The sequence below is a fragment of the Schistocerca americana genome, chromosome 3 (assembly GCF_021461395.2).
Source record: "Schistocerca americana isolate TAMUIC-IGC-003095 chromosome 3, iqSchAmer2.1, whole genome shotgun sequence".
In the NCBI taxonomy this organism is placed as follows: Eukaryota; Metazoa; Arthropoda; class Insecta; order Orthoptera; family Acrididae; genus Schistocerca; species Schistocerca americana.
The window spans coordinates 258,374,841-258,395,909 of NC_060121.1; the positions used below are offsets into that span (position 1 = coordinate 258,374,841).

The window sequence follows — 21,069 nt, forward strand, 5'->3', positions numbered from 1 at the left end:
CCGATTGCGATGGGATTTCATTTTGAGATCTCACAAAGGCAGAATTTTTTGTGTAATTCGATGAGGTGGATACTTACCTCTTGTTTTAAGGTCTCGCTCGGAACAGGTAGCTACGTTTACATTACTAGAAACGGGAGACGCGAGGCTTTCTGATGCGAACAGAGAGACAGAATGGGGTCTGCCTCGGCGCGAAACAACTTCGCGCTACACCTCTTGCGGCAGGGACCACGTTTATCAGTATGCGATACTTGCCTCGCGAAACTGTTGCGTACCGCTATTTCACGCCGCGTAAAGGCACCTTTAGGACGTTGCTTGTTTCACTCTGAAATGAATGCATATAGCTTTTTCTAAATTTTTATTTATTTACAGAAGCGTGGATCGGTTTCCTTGTTTCATCCTTCTGACGTTATTCAGTCAGCTCAAGGAATGTCTTTGCATGGAATGGCGAGAAAAGAGGCGAGAAACGTCCTTAATGTGTACTGTTATTACAGTTATTTGACCGGTATGAAACCAGACTTCTTAAATGTTTCTCTGAGTTGTATCCTTTGATCATCTGTCAAAGGCTGCAACGGTCGACGGCACGGGCCTCCGTACAACCCAAACATGTCCATTGCTTCTTTCATAGCTGGTACCCCGAACTCACGTGTCACCTGCCAACAGAAATTTAGCATTTTAGTTAGTAAAGTGTCTCATATGAACATTTATAAAGGATAAAGAGGCTGCATTGTCAGTTTGATACAGCCAAAAGAAGAGCAAAATTATTGTTTTCAGCGAACTGTACATGTCAATTTATTTAATGTTTATTTATTCAGTTATTTATCTTCACCAGATGAGGGCATTCACGCTCTCTCCCGTTCAACAAAATCGCTTACATTTTACTTGATAGATACATAAACATTAGAAATTAAACTGGTAGCAATACATTGACAGTATTTCGTCGTTGAAGAAACAGTGCCACGTGACTGACTGTGTCGATATGCCGCATAAATGCAAAAACTCGCACAGCCACAAAACAGTGTTATCGATTTTTGTGTATGTCCTTGTGTTGGAAACCAGTTTTGGGTCAAGGTATTAGCTGATAGCGTTTCGTAAAATGATATTTTCACCAAGAAAGAATTCGTTGCTCACTTGAAAGTAGTGTGTGTAAGAGTCGAGATTTGTCTTTGGGAGTGATTGACAGCTGCCAGCCACTGTAGGTGTTGCTGCATTCCGCAAGAATTTTCTGGCCCTGCAGCCTGCTTACAGATAACGGCATCTTCTGCTAACACCCTGTGAGATCTTCTGACGCTCCAGTTACACGGTATTTCATTCTTTTGCAGGTGCGTGACATGTATAACTCTTTTTACTTTGTTTGAATTACGCAATTCTTTGAGCTTTATTTTCATCGTATACCAACTGATACAAATCTGGAAAATCGGAAAGGTCAGTTACACAGCATTATTTCTTCAACGACGATTTGTAAGGAATAATGTACAACTCTGCTATGCCTCTTTTGGAAATATTTATTCAGTCGACAAAGTCACAATTGTTCCACAGTATTATCGGTTCCGGTTGACTTGGCAACCATCACGTCAATTAGCGTTCCTGAAGATAATCAACACTCGTAGTGTGCATTCCAGTGAAAAACGGACTACCGAGACCGGCATGAAATTGAAGATGGCGTTATTACTGCGATGACAGTACCTAAGGTTGTTTCTACTATAATATACCTAGATGAACACGCTATAATTTATTAATGTACTGCCATTGCAGTAATGCCGTCTGAAGGTGGTTGCTGTGACAACCGAATGTAGTTATACAGTGCAATAATCATTGACTTTGTTGGTTGAATTATCGTTTCTACATAGAAATTGGGATTTGCAACGTAAATGTTAATGAAAACAAAACCACAGTTAAAAGAAAGAAATAAAAAAGGGGAGAAAGATTAGAAAACATGGAGGGAAAAGTGAAAATATCTGTATGTTTAATTTATGGTAGCAAATTGTGAAAGATGACAGTTTGTGACGTACAGAAACTAAATGGGAAGTAAAAGCTGAGCTGCCATAATTTCGATAGATAAGTCATGAGTTTATTTACGAAAGTGGAAAAAAATGGAACACATTTGATGTGCTACAATGCTGGTAATTCCTTTGTAGTATGCTTACGCTCAAACGGGGATGGCACAAACACTTGTGGAATGAGTTAGAATTAAAGTTTCAAAATGCCCGAGGGTATTGAGCAACCAGCTGACATAGGGTTCAAAATGGTTCAAATGGCTCTGAGCACTATGGGACTCAATTGCTGAGGTCATTAGTCCCCTAGAACTTAGAACTAGTTAAACCTAACTAACCTAAGGACATAACAAACATCTATGCCCGAGGCAGGATTCGAACCTGCGACCGTAGCGGTCTTGCGGTTCCAGACTGCAGCGCCTTTAACCGCACGGCCACTTCGGAGCTGACATAAGTAAGCTGCACTTGGGCACATACAGGGTGAAAAGTATTTAAACCGACAAACTCTGGGAGGTTGTAGGGGACGTCAATAAAAATATTTTTCCCTAATGTCATTTTTTCCTGGGAGGATTATTTAAACCGGTGGAGGCTGTATTACGCTCTTCAGTTGTTAGAGGCCGTATTACGATCTTCAGTTATTAGAGGGCGTATTACGCTCTTCAGTTGTAAGCAACTGCTGTCCACCAGTGTAGTAGTGCATTGTCTCTGTTTACTAATGGAGCGATACACCAGGAACGAGTACACTGATATGGTTGGTGCGTATTACGTAGCGCACCACTACGGACGAGCTGCACAGCCGGTTTATCAACAACAATATCCTAATCGCCGTATCCTGCATCATACGACCTTTGCTGCTTTGTACCAACGTCTGCGTGAGACCGGGTCATTTAGCAGATTACCTGGACAGGGACGCCGTCGCACGGTAAGAACGCTGCAATTTGAGGAAGCTGTCTTGCAGCATGTGGAACGGGATCCTTCAATCAGCACTCGTGCAAGTGCACGTAACATGGGAACGAATCAGACGAATGTAAGAACAGTCCTTCGAGTGCAATTGTTACGTCCATTTCACTTACAGCGTGTCCACAATCTGGAACCAGTTGATTATCCACCCAGAGCACAGTTTTCGCAGTGGCACCTGGAACAGTGTGAAATGCATCCTACATTTCCATCCTCTGTGTTGTTTACCGATGAAGCAACGTTCGGGCGTGATGGAGTCTTCAACATGCACCATTCGCATGTTTGGAGTGAGAATAACCCACATGCCACAGTTACTAGCGCTCATCAAGTGCGGTTCTTCGTTAATGTGTGGGTCGGTGTTGTTGGGGACTGTTGAATTGGGCCGTATCTGCTCCCTAGGCCATTAAATGGCAGGCACTATTACAATTTTCTCGCCAGAACATTGCCAGAATTGCTGGAAGACGTCCCGCTCCCTACAAGACAACACATGTGGTTCCAACATGACGGGGCGCCGGCACATTTCAGTCGTCGTGTGCGTCGATTCCTGGACCGACGGTTCCCAGAAACGTGGACTGGCAGATGTGGTCCTGTACTATGGCCTGCTCGATCCCCAGTTATGTCCCCTCTGGACTTTTTTGTGTGGGGAGAGATGCGCAACCTTGTTTACGCAACTCCTGTTGCATCAGAAGAGGATCTGATTGCCCGGATAGTAGCAGCAGCAGGAACAATTCAGGATACTCCTGGGGTTTTTGCACGTGTCAGACAGAACATGATCCGGCGGTGTAACCTTTGTTTACGTGTCAGTGGAGGCATTTTTGAAAATCTATTGTAATTGAAATTGGGTTGTGCTAATGTGTTGTCTCTTGGTCATAAAAAATGGAAAAGTGTTTGTTGGTTCAATAAATTAGCCGCCAGAGAAATCTTCCTTTAAAGGTTTAAATACTCCTCATAGGAAAAAATGACATTAGGAAAGAATATTTGTTTTGATGTCCCCTACAACCTCCCAGAGTTGGTCGGTTTAAATACTTTTCACCCTGTATAGGTGGAGTTGTTATCGGTGAGGGGCTATGGAAATAATATTGCCTTTGACCTGTTATGGTGACAACCGTACTTCTCCGGATCTCGCTACGTCTGCCGAACCGGCAGCCATAACGGCAATGTAATCGTGAAGATGGTCTGAGGAAAGGGCCAAAACCTGTTGTCAGAAAATAAAAAGTCTGAAAACGCGATCGAGGCTGTTTTTATTGATTTTTGAAGTCTTTCTGTTGCAACATTTTATGCAGAATCAAACTGTAGCCTTCTGATATAAAGGCGAGGGGAAGGTTTAAGGCAGACGTTTCCGCGACGGTGTCGAAAGAGGAATTCTTGACAATTACCATTGCACAGAAAAGTGTTCCCTTCCCCTGTTCGCCTCTTCCACATATTTATGGGCTCTATGATGAAGTAAGTGTAATACTCGGAGAAAGAAGTAGGTCAGACACGTTAATATTAGAAAACATTCATCCTTGCAGACCAGAAAGAGGAAATGTTACTGTCTTGTTAGCTGACTGCAGGAGAGTCCGTGGTAAGGGCCCAAAATTTGTCGTGCTTATTGAAAGGAAAATGTCCATGTACAATTACGAACAGAATACTGGCTGACCAGAAGGGACTAGCAATGATTCAGATTAGTATATACAGTCTAAGAAAAAACAAACAAACAAATAATCAAACAAACGACGCACCACAAAGAGTTATCCGAATGGGACGGTAATCGGTAGATATGATGTACATGCACAACAAGCAAAGGATTACAGTTTCAGAAAAATTGATTTATTTGAGCCGTACGCTGCTCGTGTTCGTGCCGTTTATTACTTGACATCTTGTCTGCGGTACTGCCGTCCCGTTTCTTATTCGATTTACTGGCGTCACTGAGTTGCTGGCTTGCCTGCCCGAAAATGACAGCAGCAGCGCTTATCGATAAGAGCATTGTCATACCATCTTTGGAGTGACCGCTAGTATTTCCGGGTTGTCGTACATCGTGAGTTCAGTTGGGACTGAGCCGCAGTGAGGTCTGGACAGCCATGCCTTGCCTGACTGTTGCCGACATGCTTGACTTGAGTGGCGACGACCTTGGGTGGTTTTTCGGTCAGTCGCCTCATCGCACGACGTGTATATGGTCGCCGACCGCTTCTGAGTTCTCTGTGTGTGTCGACTTCTGATTCGTCCTTGTTGTTGCACAGTGACCGTTTTAACATTGTCCGAGTTGTTTGTGGAAGTCTTTTTGCTCAACCATGTGTAGCTTGTGTGGGTTTGCCTGAGCAGTTGTTTTAATGCTGTCTGCATGTTGGCAGTCCGTCGGTTGGGACGGAGCAGCGAGGAAGTCTCCGGGATGCGGAGTCAGGCCGGGACCGCTGGCGGTGTGCACGAGCTGTCGGATTGTGAGGTGCTAGCTGTGAGAGCGACAAAGTTCGTTGCCCACCGAACCTCGACGCTGAAGTTGAGTGATCAGTTAACCTGTTATGAAACCTCAACTACTGTGACATCTCTTTGTTCATTTGCAGGTTGTTGCTCCTTGGGCCGTTCGGGTTAGCAGAAACGTATGATGTGTTGGAGTCAGTGAAATCTTGCAGCCGTCTTCCTATATTGTGATTAATTATTAAATTGACTGTTACTTGCCGGTGAAGTGCACCAGCAGTATTTTCTGCCCTGTGGCTGTTAACACCCCAGTTACCTATCCTGGTCGTTAGCGTAGTTTTCCGGCAGTGTGCCTTTCCTTGTCGTGTTGATGCTGTCCGGCACGGCGTGTAGTTCGACAGCCTTTTAAGTTATTTGGTTCATATTTTGCTTAGAGTGGTTATTGTTCCCTTGGCTGTTTTTAGAAGCCAATTTATGAAGATGTAGTGCTGTTCATATCCTCATTCTCGACCAATATTTTCCATTGTTGTGCCATTGGTCGGACAGAAGGGAATTGGTTAAATTGTTGGTTGGTCCTTGGGCTGTCCCTAGTTTGGCTTGCCATCCAATTATTTATTGGTTCAAATGGCTCTGAGCACTATGGGACTCAACTGCTGTGGTCATAAGTCCCCTAGAACTTAGAACTACTTAAACCTAACTAACCTAAGGACAGCACACAACACCCAGCCATCACGAGGCAGAGAAAATCCCTGACCCCGCCGGGAATCGAACCCGGGAACCCGGGCGTGGGAAGCGAGAACGCTACCACACGACCACGAGATGCGGGCCCAATTATTTAACTTCAACTCTTGGCTGCCTGTCTCATCTCACCTTACGTTTGAGCTACCTTCTCAGGCCGCCCCTTGGAACACTTCTGAGCACCACTGTTCTTTTTGTTTAAGATTGTGATTTTCATTTTAGTTTGAAGTATTGCGTGAGGTCTACAGCCGTGTATTAATTCAGTTCTTTTAAATTTTACGAGTACATAAAGGCCTTCAGCTGTGTTAAATTAAAATTTTTAAGATTGATTTCATTTTTTTTAAATTTTCCTTAAAATTTGTTCTATCTGAATTTTTTTGTAATCAAGGCCCTACGCCGTTAGTTGTTTGATGTGTTATGTGTGGCCTTCAGCCGAGGATTTACGTGAACCCCTTTTAATAAGGCCTTCAGCCATGTGTATTCTTTAAAGGAATTTTTTTTATAAGAAGGAAGGAGTTTATTTTAAATTGTATGTCTGACTTGTTGTTCAGGCCTTCAACCGTTGTTTGAAATTTGTTTGTGGCCTTCAGCCATGCAGTAAGTTAATATTTCTTTAATTAGGCTTTCGGCCGTTCTGTTGTAAGTTTAAAAAGAAATTTCTTTGTTGAAAAAATTGTTTATTAATGTGTTTTAATTATAGCTGTCCTTCAGCCACTAATTGTTTTCAATTGCATGTTTTTTTTAAGAAAAGAATATTTTACCTTGTATTTTTAATTACTTTTGATTTCTAAGCCAGACCTTCAGCCGTTCTTGTTTTGGGTGTAATTTTGGGCCTTCAGCCCAGAAAGCAGCTCAAGTTCTTTAACTAGGCCTTCAGTCATATTGTTTAGTTGCGATCTTTTAAAGCAATGTGTAAAGGAGTGGTTCTTAGAAAATAAAGTTGTGTGTTTGATTGTGCAACTCACAGTAAATGTTTACAGCCCCATCCACAATCATAACCTTATCCTGTGTGCTCTCTGAGTACCTACCAACCTGGTTTCATTATTCAGAGAGAGAACTTCACAAACTGAGCAAGTCAGTTACGCGTTGGTCCACCTCTGTCCCTTACGCATGCAGCTATTCTGCTTGATACTGATTGACAGAGTTGTTCGATATCCTCCTGAGGGATACCGTGCCAAATTAGGTCCAACTGGCACATTAGGTCGTCAAAATCCCGAGCTGCTTGCAGGACCCTGCCCATGATTCTCCAAACGTTTTCAACTGGGGAAAGACCCGGCGACATTGCTGACTAAGTTAGGGTTTGGCAAGCACAAAGATAAGCTGTAGAAACTCTCACCGTCTACAGGCGGGCATTATCTTGCTGAAATGTAAGCCCAGGATGGCTTGCCATTTACGGGAGTAGAATATCGGTGACGTACCGCTGTGTTGTAAGGATGCCGAGACTCACAATCTAAGGGGTTTTGCTAAGGAAAGAACAGGCACCCCAGACCATCACTCTTGGCTGTTGTGCCATATGGTGTGCAAATATCCTACCGCTGTCCTGTGGTCTCCAGACACGTCTTTGCTGGTCATTGGGGCGCAATGCGAAACAAGACTCGTCATTGAATACAATTCTACTCCGGTCAATGAGATTCCAGGCTGGATAACGGCTTTTCTAAGGGCCACAGGTAGACCAACGCGCTATTGACTTGCTGAATTTGTGAAGCTCTTCTCTTGAATAAATCATCCAATTTTTCTGAGATGATAATCATTTATTTGTCTGTAAATGTACGTACATCGCATCTACCGATTTCCGTCTAATTCGGGTAATTCCTTCAGGGTGTGTATGTTTTTTTTCTTGTCTTAGAATGTATATCACAACGATAGTCTATGCGTGTATAGTGATGCAGTAGTTATTTCTGAAACGACATTATGTACTGAGATTATTCAGAGTCTTATTGTGAAGTTATCTGGATGAAAGTAAGCATCAAAGATGGTAGCTTCTGTAGACCACCTGCCTCAGGAGCTTCAGAGAAAACTTGAAGAATATTGAGGGAACTTTTTTAGCTAATGCTACTGTAATTCATTTATTGTGACAGCTATAGAATGGATTAGCAACGATGGCCGAGAGTTTCCAGGCGCTTCAGTCCGGAACCGCGCTGCTGCTCCGGTCGCAGGTTCGAATCCTGTCTCGGGCATGGATGTGTGTGTTGTCCTTAGTTTAGTTAGGTTTAAGTAGTTCTAAGTCAAGGGGACTGATGACCTCAGATGTTAAGTCCCATAGTGCTTAGAGCCATTTGAACCATTTGATTAGCAACGCGATTAAATCTGGTACCTGGGTCAGCGATTCGTGTCAAATTGTTAGGATATTATCCTCCGAAAATTACTTCAGTCGTTGAGGGTAAATCTGAGCGGACAGAAACTTTTGGAATCAGTCAGCGTAGATGAGGGAATCATTTACCATAAGGCTGTTAACCATCAATGACTGTAGTTGTTAAATAGAATGATATGAAATATAAAACATTCACGATCAAAATCATTTTTGAAGATTCAGCATCAAACAATTATCTCTTGGGACGTAGACAAGAAGTGATATCGTATGGCATTGACTGACACCACATTGGGCGAGTTGTGCGTCGATGGTGATGGAACAATCGTGAGGGCAACACAACACTCAGTCTCCGAGGGAAAAAATATAATATCCGAGCAAGGTTTTCCAGGAATGGAAAGACACGCCGTGGTTTAAGCTGTTACAAGAAGTAAGGAAGGAGGATTGGGTTTTACGTCCCATCAATATCGAGATCATTAGAGAGGGAGCACAAGCTCGAATTGTGTCAAGGATGGGGAAGGAAATCGGCCATGCCCTTTCAAAGGAACCTTCCCGGCATTTGCCTGGAGCGATTTAGGGAAATCACGGAAAACCTAAATCTCGATGGCCAGAACCGTCGTTCTCCCGAAAGCGATTCCAGTTTGCTAACCACTGCGCCACTTCGCTCGGTGTGTCTGTTGTCCTTCAGTAGTCTCGCCAATAGTCATACTGTGTACTGCTTGTAGAATATGAGTCATGTGATAAGAACATATTACCGTCGCAAGTAAGTGTGATGGATAGTGAGAGCATGCGAGATGCCGCATAGCCGTCTCACCGGAATGAAAATAAAAAATAAACCGGTGTGTACTATGTAACAACAAAGGTATTCAAGAGTCAAATCTTGCAAGACGGAATGCAAGAGTCGTAGCATGTAGTACTTGTGTAGAACAAATAGGAGATACATGCGTCTGGAGGTCGCTTCCTTACATCTCGCTGTTGCAAACGGACGTTATACCACGACACAGACACAAATTGGAATACAGCGAACAGACACGATGATGATAGAAAAGGCACTCCATAATTTTGTAAAAAAAATGGCGCACGAGAGAGATTTGAAAACAGATCTCCACTTTCGCAGTCCAACAGCGTGGCCACATAACCACGACACCGGTTTATTCAAGTTCACTCGATGTTGCCCATCTTGAGCTTGGACCGTTCACTGTTTCTATTTTGCTTCTTTTATCACAGTTCAGTACATCTTCTCTCGGTTTTCATGCTTTGTCTGTGTTCAGTTTTATACCGGCTATCCAATGGAGCATCTTTCCACTAAATCTGAGGCTGGTGCGATGGGGAGTTCTCCTGGCAGCATCCACGGCCGGATGACTTGTCAGACTTAGCGGTAATAAATTCTGTATAAAACCTTTTCCCGTGAGTCAGTCTATCTATTAGCGAAAACCATATCAAAAGCCGTACAGCAGTTCCTGAGATTAGCTTTGACATACAAACCGAGAAAAGCGGCGGGGGGCCTTAATTTGTAATACACGGTCCAGTCACATTAATGTGACTACCGAAGAGAATGTGCGACAACCACTCATAGACGACGGGTGGCACCGATAGCAGTGGAGGGTACATAAAGCGTGTCGGGGCGACGCAGAAAACAGTGCAGTCGCTACCGAAAGGCGGAAACGGAGCGATTTACCTGACGCTCAGAAGGGCATGATCTTTGGGTAGAAGCATTTCGGAAACGACTAAGTTTGCAAACTGAAACTTCATGGAAGATTAAAACTGTGTGCCGGACCGAGACTCGAACCCGGGACCTTTGCCTTTCGCGGGCAAGTGCTCTACCATCTGAACTACCCAAGCACGACTCACGACCCGTTCTCACAGCTTCACTTCTGCCAGTATCTAATCTCCTACCTTCCAAACTTTACAGAAGCTCTCCTGTGGCTAAGTCATGTCCCCGCAATATCCTTTCTTTCTGGAGAGCTAGTTCTGCAATGTTCGCAGGAGAGCTTCTGTGAAGTAAGTAATTCAATGAGCAGTGAACTCTATGTAATAAGGCCGGTCAAAATTTAGTGATAATCCATTTCACTTGAATCATCTGCGCATAATTTTTCAAACATTTCATGATCTACCTTTTCACAAAGAGTGCTCTTACTGGCAACGCAGCTAATGAAATATTTGAAGAAAAAATGTTTATTCTTAAACTGTTACTATCTGCGTGTTGTGATATAGCAAGTGTAACATCATTTATGCAGACATATATCACAAACAATAAAGAAATCAACATAGAAGCTTATGGTACTTTATGTCTGTTCCAAATTCCGAGCGTCTTTGGCTACACGGTCGACAGGCAACTAACGTTCATTGCTTTCTGTCATGCGGATAAAGTATTGCCAACTATTCCATTACGTTTTAGTTTTTTCTGTAACGGTTAATAGAGATTATTGTTCACATTAATACTTTTCGCCGCGACCACACCAGCAAATAAGACTGCAGGACAAATGTTTCGAATACTGCCTAACTCCCAGAACTTCAGGGAGTCCTTCTCTACGTCAGTGACATAGTGGCTCATTTATCCCTTTCTGGCTGTCGAATTAGTGAATCGAAGATCTGCTCTACCGCTCGATTTCCCCTGAACAATGGGATGTTGGCCTGGCGGGTTGATAACGAAATTTCTGTGAAAAGGAGGAATGCTAGCACACATTTCATTCATGTGCTGTTTTCATCCGCGAAGAAGGCGGGTGTTATACATACCAGGAAGATGTACTGACTGGGTTTCCAGTAGAACTTCGTGCTTAAAGAAAAAGCAGTACATCAGGCCATCAGAAAGTTATAGCAAACGACCTCCATTAACACTCGTGTGATTTATCGTCAAAAGTGACCTAAAAGGAATTTTGTCAATTTACGTAATTTAAGAGGTGCTCTAATAAAAATGCAGTCCAGACGTAACGACTTATTTTTCAGTGGTTTTCCTCAGGAGCTCCAAGGAAGTTCTCCATAAAAATTAGTCACTTTTTGTCACCCTCATCCTTGTTCAACTCCACGAGAGCTCCACTTATAATGACCCTGATTTCAGCGAGATGTTAGACTGTAAGCTTAAGCTCATTTCTTCCTTTAAGAGTATTTGTGTAGAGAATATTCAGGAGACAGGAAATAAATTAGAAGACGTCTGCCAAGACGCAGGGCAGTGCAGTGTCATGAGATGTTAACAAACGGAAAGGTTAGAGAGAAGTACACGGAAAGAACGTTATTAAGCTAGAGGCATAACATTAAAAAGATACAAAATTCATGAGGGTGATAATACTTGATTACAGTATTATTATAATTTTAGGTATAACGAATTAAGCAAGCAATACATTTCATACGTGTTAACAACTGTGAGTATGAATACCACAGTTGCTACTATGACAGACAATGGAACTGTTGTCGCTCCTCAATCAATACTATCAGCATGTTACTTTGCGAAGTATTTTGCCTCCTTCATGTATGGGTAATGCGAATGTTTTTTGGCGAAGACTGCTTCTCGCTTCTATAAGCTTCAGTTTCTCTTATTCTGTCAATTATTTTCTGGAGTCTTCTTTAGGTAATTACATCGCTTACGGTACGTTTCTATACTAGCTTCTAGATGTATGTCCTTTTTTTTGTCTTTGAAAAAGTGAAGATGTACATCTAGAAGCTAGTGTAAAGGCGTCCTTGATTCAGTAACTTCAAGAGGATTCTTAGAACTGGGTTAGTAAGGTAAAAGGATGTGGAAATTGTTTGGTAATGGTATTATTTTAAGGAGAAAGTATTGCCATTGCCAAAGATCAGTAGTGTCATCAAGTAACTAAATGTACAATACCAAAATACTCCATTAGGAATAAGTTTGTATTTGTAAGTATATTATTGACATTTCATGAACAAAGACGAAGAAATACTGAGGCCTTGTGAAATGCTAATACTATATTTAAACTTATACGTACTACATATTACACCTCTTACTCCAAGTACTCACCAAGGCATTGGGAGCTTGAATTCTTCCGTGAAGTTCTGTTGCTTCTTTATACTTCCCTTCAGAAGCCAGTCTGTATATCTCACACACCTCATTGCCCAACATGTTGGCCAGTCCGTTTATTCCTCCAACAGCCCCTGAGGATGCATATTTAAGAAACAGTTTATCTTGCGATCAGGACAAATAAATTTAAAGCAAGGGATATTAAATGTAATGTCTATAAGATTTATAAGTTTCTTTTGAGATAAAATAAATTATTCAGGTTTATTGTGCATAAAAATGAAATGTTCAGAACAACTATGCAGACCATAATAAAATATCTCTCTATATAATTCAATAATAGAAACGTTCGGATTTTCCTTCTTATTTACTTGTAAAATTCAGGTTTCTTTTAATAACTGTATCAGTAAACTGACAATCTACTTAACTAAAAGCTTCGTGTCCAAATAAGGGACAGCATCAGTACTTTCTGTTTTCTAAAATAAGGTCACGTGCCTCCACTGCAGTATGTTACATTGAGGCTATACTTTTGAGACGCTTACTCAATGCAAGTAAATAAAGAAAGAAATGAACGGCGATTTAGACATCTGCGAATTTTGGACTGTGTGAGCAAAAAACATCATGCAAAGAAACATAAATTATTAAATCAACCTCTAAATATTGCCACTTCTGATTTAGTTCTGAATCTAAGCTAGTGTAGCAAATCAGATAAGTAAAAGGTTGGAAATCGTATTTGTATTTCACCTGTTTCGTTCATATTCTATTCTGTAACACCTGCATTCGCAATGTAAAGATTTATGCCATTCTATATATAAGTACTTAATTTTTCCACCACAGGATCTGAAACCGACAGCTTAAGAGCATAAGGAAAAATGTAGTATCATGCGTGCACCAAGAGGGTTACGAGACGTAAATTTAATAAAAAAAGATTAAATTGAATCTGAAACTTTTGGAATCAGATAATCTCTGATTGAGAATGTTTCTGCAGCTTAAATTAAAGTACAGTTACCCCCTATGCCCTCATACGTATTATACGAGACGTGCAGGATGGTTATTTTCTCACCGACTAGTAACGAAGGTAGTAGGAAACTAGTGGATCCAGCAATGACCTGGAAATCGATGTTCTTTGTTTCATGCACTACACGGGCTATCTTCGTTATCTGAAACAAGCAAGGTGTCGTTTTCAGAATTATATGCTATTCTTTTATAATGGTTACATAAATACATTACATTATTATCATACTCTCAACAGATTTGTAACTTACATCACCACCGCTCTCTTTCATTCCGATTATATTTGGGTGTTGAGCCAACTCGGTTATTAGAGGTGCACCCATATCTATTCCAGTGTTAGCTGGCATATTGTACAGTATTACAGGTACACGACTTCCTTCGGCTACATGCAAAAAATGTTTCTTCAGTGCTTGTGGCTGCAAATGGAAATGTAATTCCTCAATTAGTTATATCTGCAGAAAATAGTGTATGTCGCAATATGTTCCATTCAGGCGTTTTATTCACCTGACGTATAACATATAAAAAGAGAAACTGATGAAATGCTTCCTTGTTTACTTAATGAAAAGTAAATTGAAAAATTTTGAAAGAACAGAAAGCCATAACGCTTCAGTAAGCATTCATGGCTGATTTCAGCGTGCATATTAACTGCCATTTACGAGAATATTTGTCACGAAGTGTACTGATTCCTGAACAGGTTTTTCGCCCTTTGTGCCAGTTATACTGCTCATTGTCGCATTTCATCTTTTTCTCAGATGATAACCGAAATAATTCTAAATGCACGAGGCAGCATACGTTCAGTGCCGACTGTTTCGTTCTTTTAAAACATATAGTAAAAGGATGGTGAAGACAAAATGAGTGTCAAGTACATGGACATCCGCAGGGGGGGGGGGGAGGGGGGGGGGGAGAGAGGGCAAGAGGGTACACACTCTTGGATACAGAGCTTATTTTCATTAAAAAAATCTGGGATATAAGAAGTTGTTATGCAACCTATAAAATGTTATTAGTTCTTGCGGCATGACACACCTCGAAACTAACCAACTGGTTTATCCAAAAATGGGACTTTTACCGTAGGTTCCTGCCTTACACTTGATTTTTTAAATGTATTGTACGTATGTATTGGGTCTCTTTCTTAAGAATAATCAGGCTGATTTTCTCTGGAGTTTCGGCTGATATTCACAACCACGTTTTGGCATTGCATAGCTGGAGTCAGCCCAACCAAATTACTGCTCGTCACGTCTTTCGTGCGACAACCAGTGACAACAGAAAGCGTCGGTTTGTTTCCTTTTACAAACAAAATTATCTTTAAATCGAAATTTTACGTGCGCGTTAGGCTGAGTGCTTCCAAATTATCTAGTGTGATATTCGTGTTATCGACATTTATTAACAGAGACAGTAAAAAACGAACGAGCAGCAACGCAGCGGCGACTCAGCTGCGCCGCGTGTTCGGTGGTAGCAGTCAGTGTGAGCCAGAGCAGTGCCGTCGTTGCTGGAGTACTGGTTATTATTCGTGCTTTACTGTCCCTGTTAATAGATATCGCTAAAACGAATATCGGACTAGACTAATCTGGGTCCGCACTATCGAGCAGGCATGTAAAATTCCTCTTTAAAAATCAGTTTGTTTGTAACAGGAACAATACTGACCCTTTCCGTCGACAATGGACATCGCATGAGACACGTGGCGAGCGGCATTTGCTTGTGCCGACTCCAGCTACACAATGCAAAAACGAAATTGCAAGCATCTGCTGAAATGCAGGATAAAATGCATCTGCTGATTCTTAGGAGATACACCCGATATACTAGCCTTTTCTCCATGGCTTCGCCCCAGCATGCGTTCGACATGTACACTGCACATACCACCTCCTCCCCCATCTGTCTGTTCACCTCTTCCTCTCTCCATCTTTCTGTCTACATCATCTTCCAACCTCTGTCTGTCTTCGACTATTCCCAACTCTCTCTGGCTCTTACTTCTCCTACCCTCTCTCTTTGTCCATCTTCTCTGCACCCTCTCCATATCTTTCCCCTTCATCTCAACATTCCCCATGTGAACGTGTAGCCCCTGCCAAACAAATCGAGAAAGCACACATCTGTTGTGTAGGGTAGCCTATATCACAGGGGCTGAAAAACGTGGCTCTTTCTGAAACTCTACTTCTAATACAGCTCTTGAATTTTCCTGTTTGTGTGCCAAATTTGGTCGCAATTGATGCAGGGGCTTAGGAGCAGCTTTGCTCACGTACACATATGTCTCATACATTTCACAAATCTTCTCTCCTCCTTCTATTTATCCATTTCTTCCACCCCATCCCTCTGTTGGTCTCCTCCTCCCCTTTCTGTTTCCTCCACTGACCCACCTTGTCTATTTTTTCACATCTTTTATCTGTCTGTATCCTCCTCCTATTCTTTCTGTCTCTCCAACTCCTTATGCCCCCCATATGTCCATCAATTCAACCCCTCTCTCCATCCATCCCCTCCTCCCCCCTCTCTGTCTATCCCTCATCACATCTTCTGTGTCCATCTCCCCTCCCTCTATTCATACCTTTCTCCCCCATCTCTCTAAACATCTTCTCCTCCCCCTCTCTTTCTGTCCATCTCCTCCTCCTTCCTCTATCTCTCTGTCCCATTTTTCCATCCCTTCCTTCTTTCCTTCTCCTTACCCATCCCCTTCTCTATACATTTGCATCTTCCTTCAGCCATCCCCATCAGGACGTGTAGTCCCTGCAAAACACACACTACTACTCCCACAATGTGTCTGCTGTGCAGGGCACCCTACATATAAAAGGCCTTAAAACCTTTTCTTGCTACTGATATGTAGGCTTCTCTTCTAAACAAATCGATAAGGCAGGCTGATGCAGCTCTAACACAACATGGCCTTTAGTGCAGGGCAGCCCACATGTCAGGGGCTAGAAAATCGTTTCTTGCCCTTGACATGCAGGCTGCCCTGCAATGCAGGTCTATTAGGCAGGCTGACACTATTATATCACAATTCATACTTCATGCAGGTCAGCCTATACAGCAGGGGCTGAAAAATTACATCTCTGTCGATATCTCCTCTTTGAGATAGAAGGTTATAAGCCCCACAGTGCTCATACTTGTGAAGTATGCTCATCATGTGCCAAATTTCATTGAAATCTATCAAGGGGTTTGGGAGGAGATTCCTGACGAACATACAGTCTGCTTTACATATTACATAGTAACCTTTTGCCCATGGTTTCTCATTTGTTTATGCATGTCACTTATAATGGTTCAAATGACTCTGAGCACTATGGGACTTAACATCTGAGATCATCAGTCCCCTAGACTTAGAACTACTTAGACCTAACTAACCTAAGGCAGCACACACATCTATGCCCGAGGCAGGATTCGAACCTGCGTCTGTAGCAGCAGCGTGGCTCTGGACTGAACACTTATAATGCACACACCTATTGGTCCTTCATTGATGAGCAGCATTTTCTTGGGCTGCCTCCAACTACATATTACAAAAACAAATTACAGAATGTTCCACCTAACCTTACGACTTCATACATTTCCGAAATGAAACAAAAAATGAAAAATGCAGTTCACCAGGGATGTACCTATGGTAGGGGCTCACACATCGGGAAGGAATGCACAGTCCATAAATGTAAATAAACATCAACTTCGACGTTTTTCCGCATTGGAGCATTACTGCAGAAACTGTGGCACCATTTCTGAAGTAGTGCTGGAGGGGACTGACACCTTGAATCCTGCAGGTCTGTCCATAAATCTGTAAGAGTACGAGGGGATGGAAATTCTTCTGAACAGCACGTTGCAAGGTATGCTGAACAATGTTCTGGTCTGAGGAGCTTGATGGCCAGTGGAAGTGCTTAAATTCATAAGAGTGTTCCTGGAGCCACTCTGTAGCAATTCTGTAGGTGTGGGGTGTCGCATTGTCCTACTGTAATTGCCCAACTCCGTCGGAATGCACAAGGGGCATGAATGAATGCAGATGATCAGACAGGTTGCTTACGTATGTGTCACCTACCAGAGTCGTCTCTAGACATATCAGGGGTCCCATATCACTCCAAATGCAAACACCACACACCGTTACCTAGCCTCCACCAGGTTGAACAGTCCTCTGCTGATATACAGGGTCCACGGATTCATGAGGTCGTCTCCATACCCGTACACGTCCATCTGCTCAGTACAATTTGAAACGAGACCTGTCCAACCACGCAACATGTTTCATGCAATCAACAGTCCAATGTCAGTGTTGACGGCCCCAGGCGAGGCATAAAGCTTTGCGTCATGCAGTCATCAAGGGTGCACGAGTGGGCATTCGGCTACGAAAGCCCATATCGATGACATTTCGTTGAATGCTTCACATGCTGACACTTGTTGATGGTCCAGCATTGAAATCTGCAGCAATTTGCGGAAGGGTCGCACTTAAGTCACGTTGAGTGATTCTCTTCAGTCGTCGTTGGTCCCACTCTTGCAGGATCTTTTTACGGCCACAGCGATGTCGGAGATTTGATGTTTTACCGGATTCCTGATATTCACGGTACACTCGTGAAATGGTCGTACGGGAAAATCCCCACTTCATCGCTACCTCGGAGATGCTGTGTCCCATCGCTCGTGCACCTACTATAACACCGGGCTCAAACTCACTTAAATCTTGATAAGCTGCCATTGTAGCATCAGTAACCGATCTAACTACTGCGCCAGACACTTGTTGTCTTATACAGGTGTTACCGATCGCAGCGTCGTATTCTGCGTGTTTACATATTTCTGTAATTGAATACGCATGCTGCCGATACCAGTTTCTTTAGCACTTCTGTGCATATGAAGTGGCAAAGTTAGCTGGGACGCATTGTGTTCCGTTTTTGTAATGTGTAACGTAAGTTAGCCCAAGCAAATACTGCTCATCAAGTCTTGATGGCTAGTGTAGACAGAAAACTTTGGCTTGTTTCCCATTACAAACAAAATGATGCTTAAAGTGGTCTTTTGTGTGCCCGTTCGGCATATCGGTCCCAAATGACTCTAGTGTGACATTTTTTTATCGATACGTATTGGCAAGAAAATTAAAACACGAAGGGTAATCGATACTCCAGCAGTGACTAAACAGCGCTGCTGCCTGATGGTAGCAGTCAGGGCAGGCCGGGGTGTGCTATCGTTGCTGGAGTGACGATTATCCTTTGGGTTCTACTGTCTCTGGAAATACATATCGGTAAAACAAATATCGCATTAGGCTAATTTGGGACCTCTCTATCGAATGGCCATGTAGAATTCCACTATAAAATTTGTAATGGGAAAAAACCCAATGCTAGTCATCGACATTGAGCGTCGCATGAAAGACATGTTGAGAAGTTTTTGCTTGGGCTGACTCCAGGCAGAGTCTGCACAGAATACTGTGGCCCACAGATGCACAGACAGCAGGGCACGTGTGGGGAGAGCAGTAGTGGTGGGGGCTAAGGACAGGCGTTGTAGGGCGAGAGCGGAGTGCTGGAGGGGAAATGCCATTATAAACTAAAGCCTGCGCTTACATTTTCTGTAAATATTAAGCAGGACCCCTCCACGCCCACAACTGCATGGCGACCATTCGAAACGATCTGTCATCTCTGCTTTGGCTAGTATCTAAAGAGAATTCCGCCGAAACTATTTTCGACTGGGCTGTTAACTATTTTTAACTTTCAGAGAAGCGTCATGAGTGGCGAATTTTGAAAAACCTACACATTTCTCTGGTTGACATGTTAAAATTTGTTTCTTTTGCCAAAACACAGCGGAATTTGCACAGTCTCACCTCACTAACATGTTGAGCAGACACAACTGCTAGAGCATTCTGAGACAGTGGTGAGAAACTGAGGAAAAGTAAAGTCAGTAGCTTATGAAAAAGCACATCTCCGGTACAAAAAACGTGTAATGTCTTCACTTATGTTGTTCCAAAACCCATAGCATTTCTAGTTTAATCTGCTATCGATGGGCATTAAAAATTACATTCTTTCATCGAAGAAGTCTGTGATTAGTGGAATAACCCAGTAGATAATGAAGTTTTGCTTAATAACAATATGGCAAAATACTCTTTGAGTGCTGTCATTTGCCAAAATCTCATTGCAGAATCTGAAACCATTTATGAAATATGAGGAACATTGTGGTTATTTCTCTCCGCCTTTATCGCTGGCACGGCGCGATCGCAAATGTGTGCGCTACGTCAGATAAAATTTCTCGATATTGCTGATAGACAGACACCTCAGCCCAAGTCCAAAGAAAAATTCAATATGTTAGCTAAATTTCACACACATCAGCGTATTATGTAATACGCACGAGATGCAAAATCATAGCGACCCCTATTTTTCATTGCAAACTTTTTACAATTTCGCGCACTTCCACGTAAATATCACTATAACTATGACCATCATGAACCTGACATATAAAGCTATAAGTATAGCAAAAATGATTTTTTTTGCCGAATCATTTCTGTAAAATCGTTTGAGAAAGATTGCACGGCGTGCACATCGATTCTGTCATCGCCAATCAGCCAAAAGGTGAGAAACGTTTGTCGACCTCCCCTTCTGAACAAGCGAATGGACCTGCCCAGCGCTTTGGACGAAAATTGCTCACTGCGTATCGGCCACCGTACCCTGTGCGGACTCCACAAACTGTAAATACGAAATTGCAAATACGTACAGAAACGCCAGAGAAAACGCGCCTGACGGCTTTTAGGACAGACACCATGTAAATTTAAAGGAAGATAAATCCATATCATTGTGCAGTTAATTATGACGACAGCGTGAGCTTCCTATAATACCTTCACAATGAAGTTTGAAGGAAATATTTTGTCAATCATTTATCACCGATCTGCACGTACAGTCATTGAGTAACAATAAGTCTCGTAATATCAAGTCTGTGTAACTGAGGATTCTAATTCACAGCAGCGCAGTGGCACCGGACCCAGACAGTCATTCAGTCGAAGTCGTAATGACGAAAAATGTTTACATCAAGGGAAATTGTCTGGCAAGAGTTGAAGAGTCATAACATTACTGTTTTGGGTAGTCAAATAAAAATAGGAGTAAATGTTACCTGGAATGCACTTGCTATCCTCAGCAGGATTCTCTAAGTTATATGTCCCGTATTGCTGAGCCAAATAGTTTACAATAAATGCGTCTTATCTATTTTGACTTATGGACATGCAATTCAAAACCATTAAAAAGATTGAGGCCTACTTGGCGAGCGATACTGAAACTTTATTTGACAATATCTAAAAAGGATAGAATATAGCCCTCGTTGACTTAAATATGAACTGATCGTAACTTACCACCTGAAAAGTCTACTGGATAAAATTCTGCGGATGTCCATGGTCAAGTGGTAATGTTAGCCTCAAGCACAACTCACATAAATAAGAAGTGAAAACGAGGCAGGTACATATTATATTATACGTCTACAGAACAACTTTTTCAGTGACATGTATCTTGCAAGTGAGACACCTGCAGCAAGAAAAGAACGAGCTATTTCCTAAGAACCCACCATAACAATAACTTGTAGCTTTTTTTTACCGTCATGCTGCTCTTGAAGTAACTGGGAGAAATGACCATCACGGCGTCTGCGCCAGCATCGGCCATCTTATTCGACATGTCGATAGTCATCTGAGTAGCTGTAAAATGTAAGAAACCAACATCAGCTCACGATACTTTTAAATAGAGGATAACTGGTGGCTATGAGAAGAAAGTGCATTTTACGATGTTTCT

At 42.3% G+C, this 21,069-nt stretch overlaps 1 protein-coding gene across 1 annotated transcript in view; it reads right to left on the reverse strand.

The window, feature by feature from the left end:
* Positions 1 to 338: 338 nt before the first annotated feature.
* LOC124606847 (4-hydroxy-2-oxoglutarate aldolase, mitochondrial-like) overlaps positions 339 to 21,069 on the reverse strand; it is a 74,755-nt gene continuing 54,024 nt past the window's right edge. Inside the window, exons 3-7 of the mRNA XM_047138923.1 lie at positions 20,878 to 20,975; positions 13,627 to 13,791; positions 13,425 to 13,521; positions 12,365 to 12,498; positions 339 to 650 (exon numbers count right to left, since the gene is read on the reverse strand). Of these exons, the coding sequence (XP_046994879.1) occupies positions 492 to 650; positions 12,365 to 12,498; positions 13,425 to 13,521; positions 13,627 to 13,791; positions 20,878 to 20,975 (653 nt within the window). The 3' untranslated portion in view covers positions 339 to 491. The remainder of the gene's footprint in view (positions 651 to 12,364; positions 12,499 to 13,424; positions 13,522 to 13,626; positions 13,792 to 20,877; positions 20,976 to 21,069) is intronic.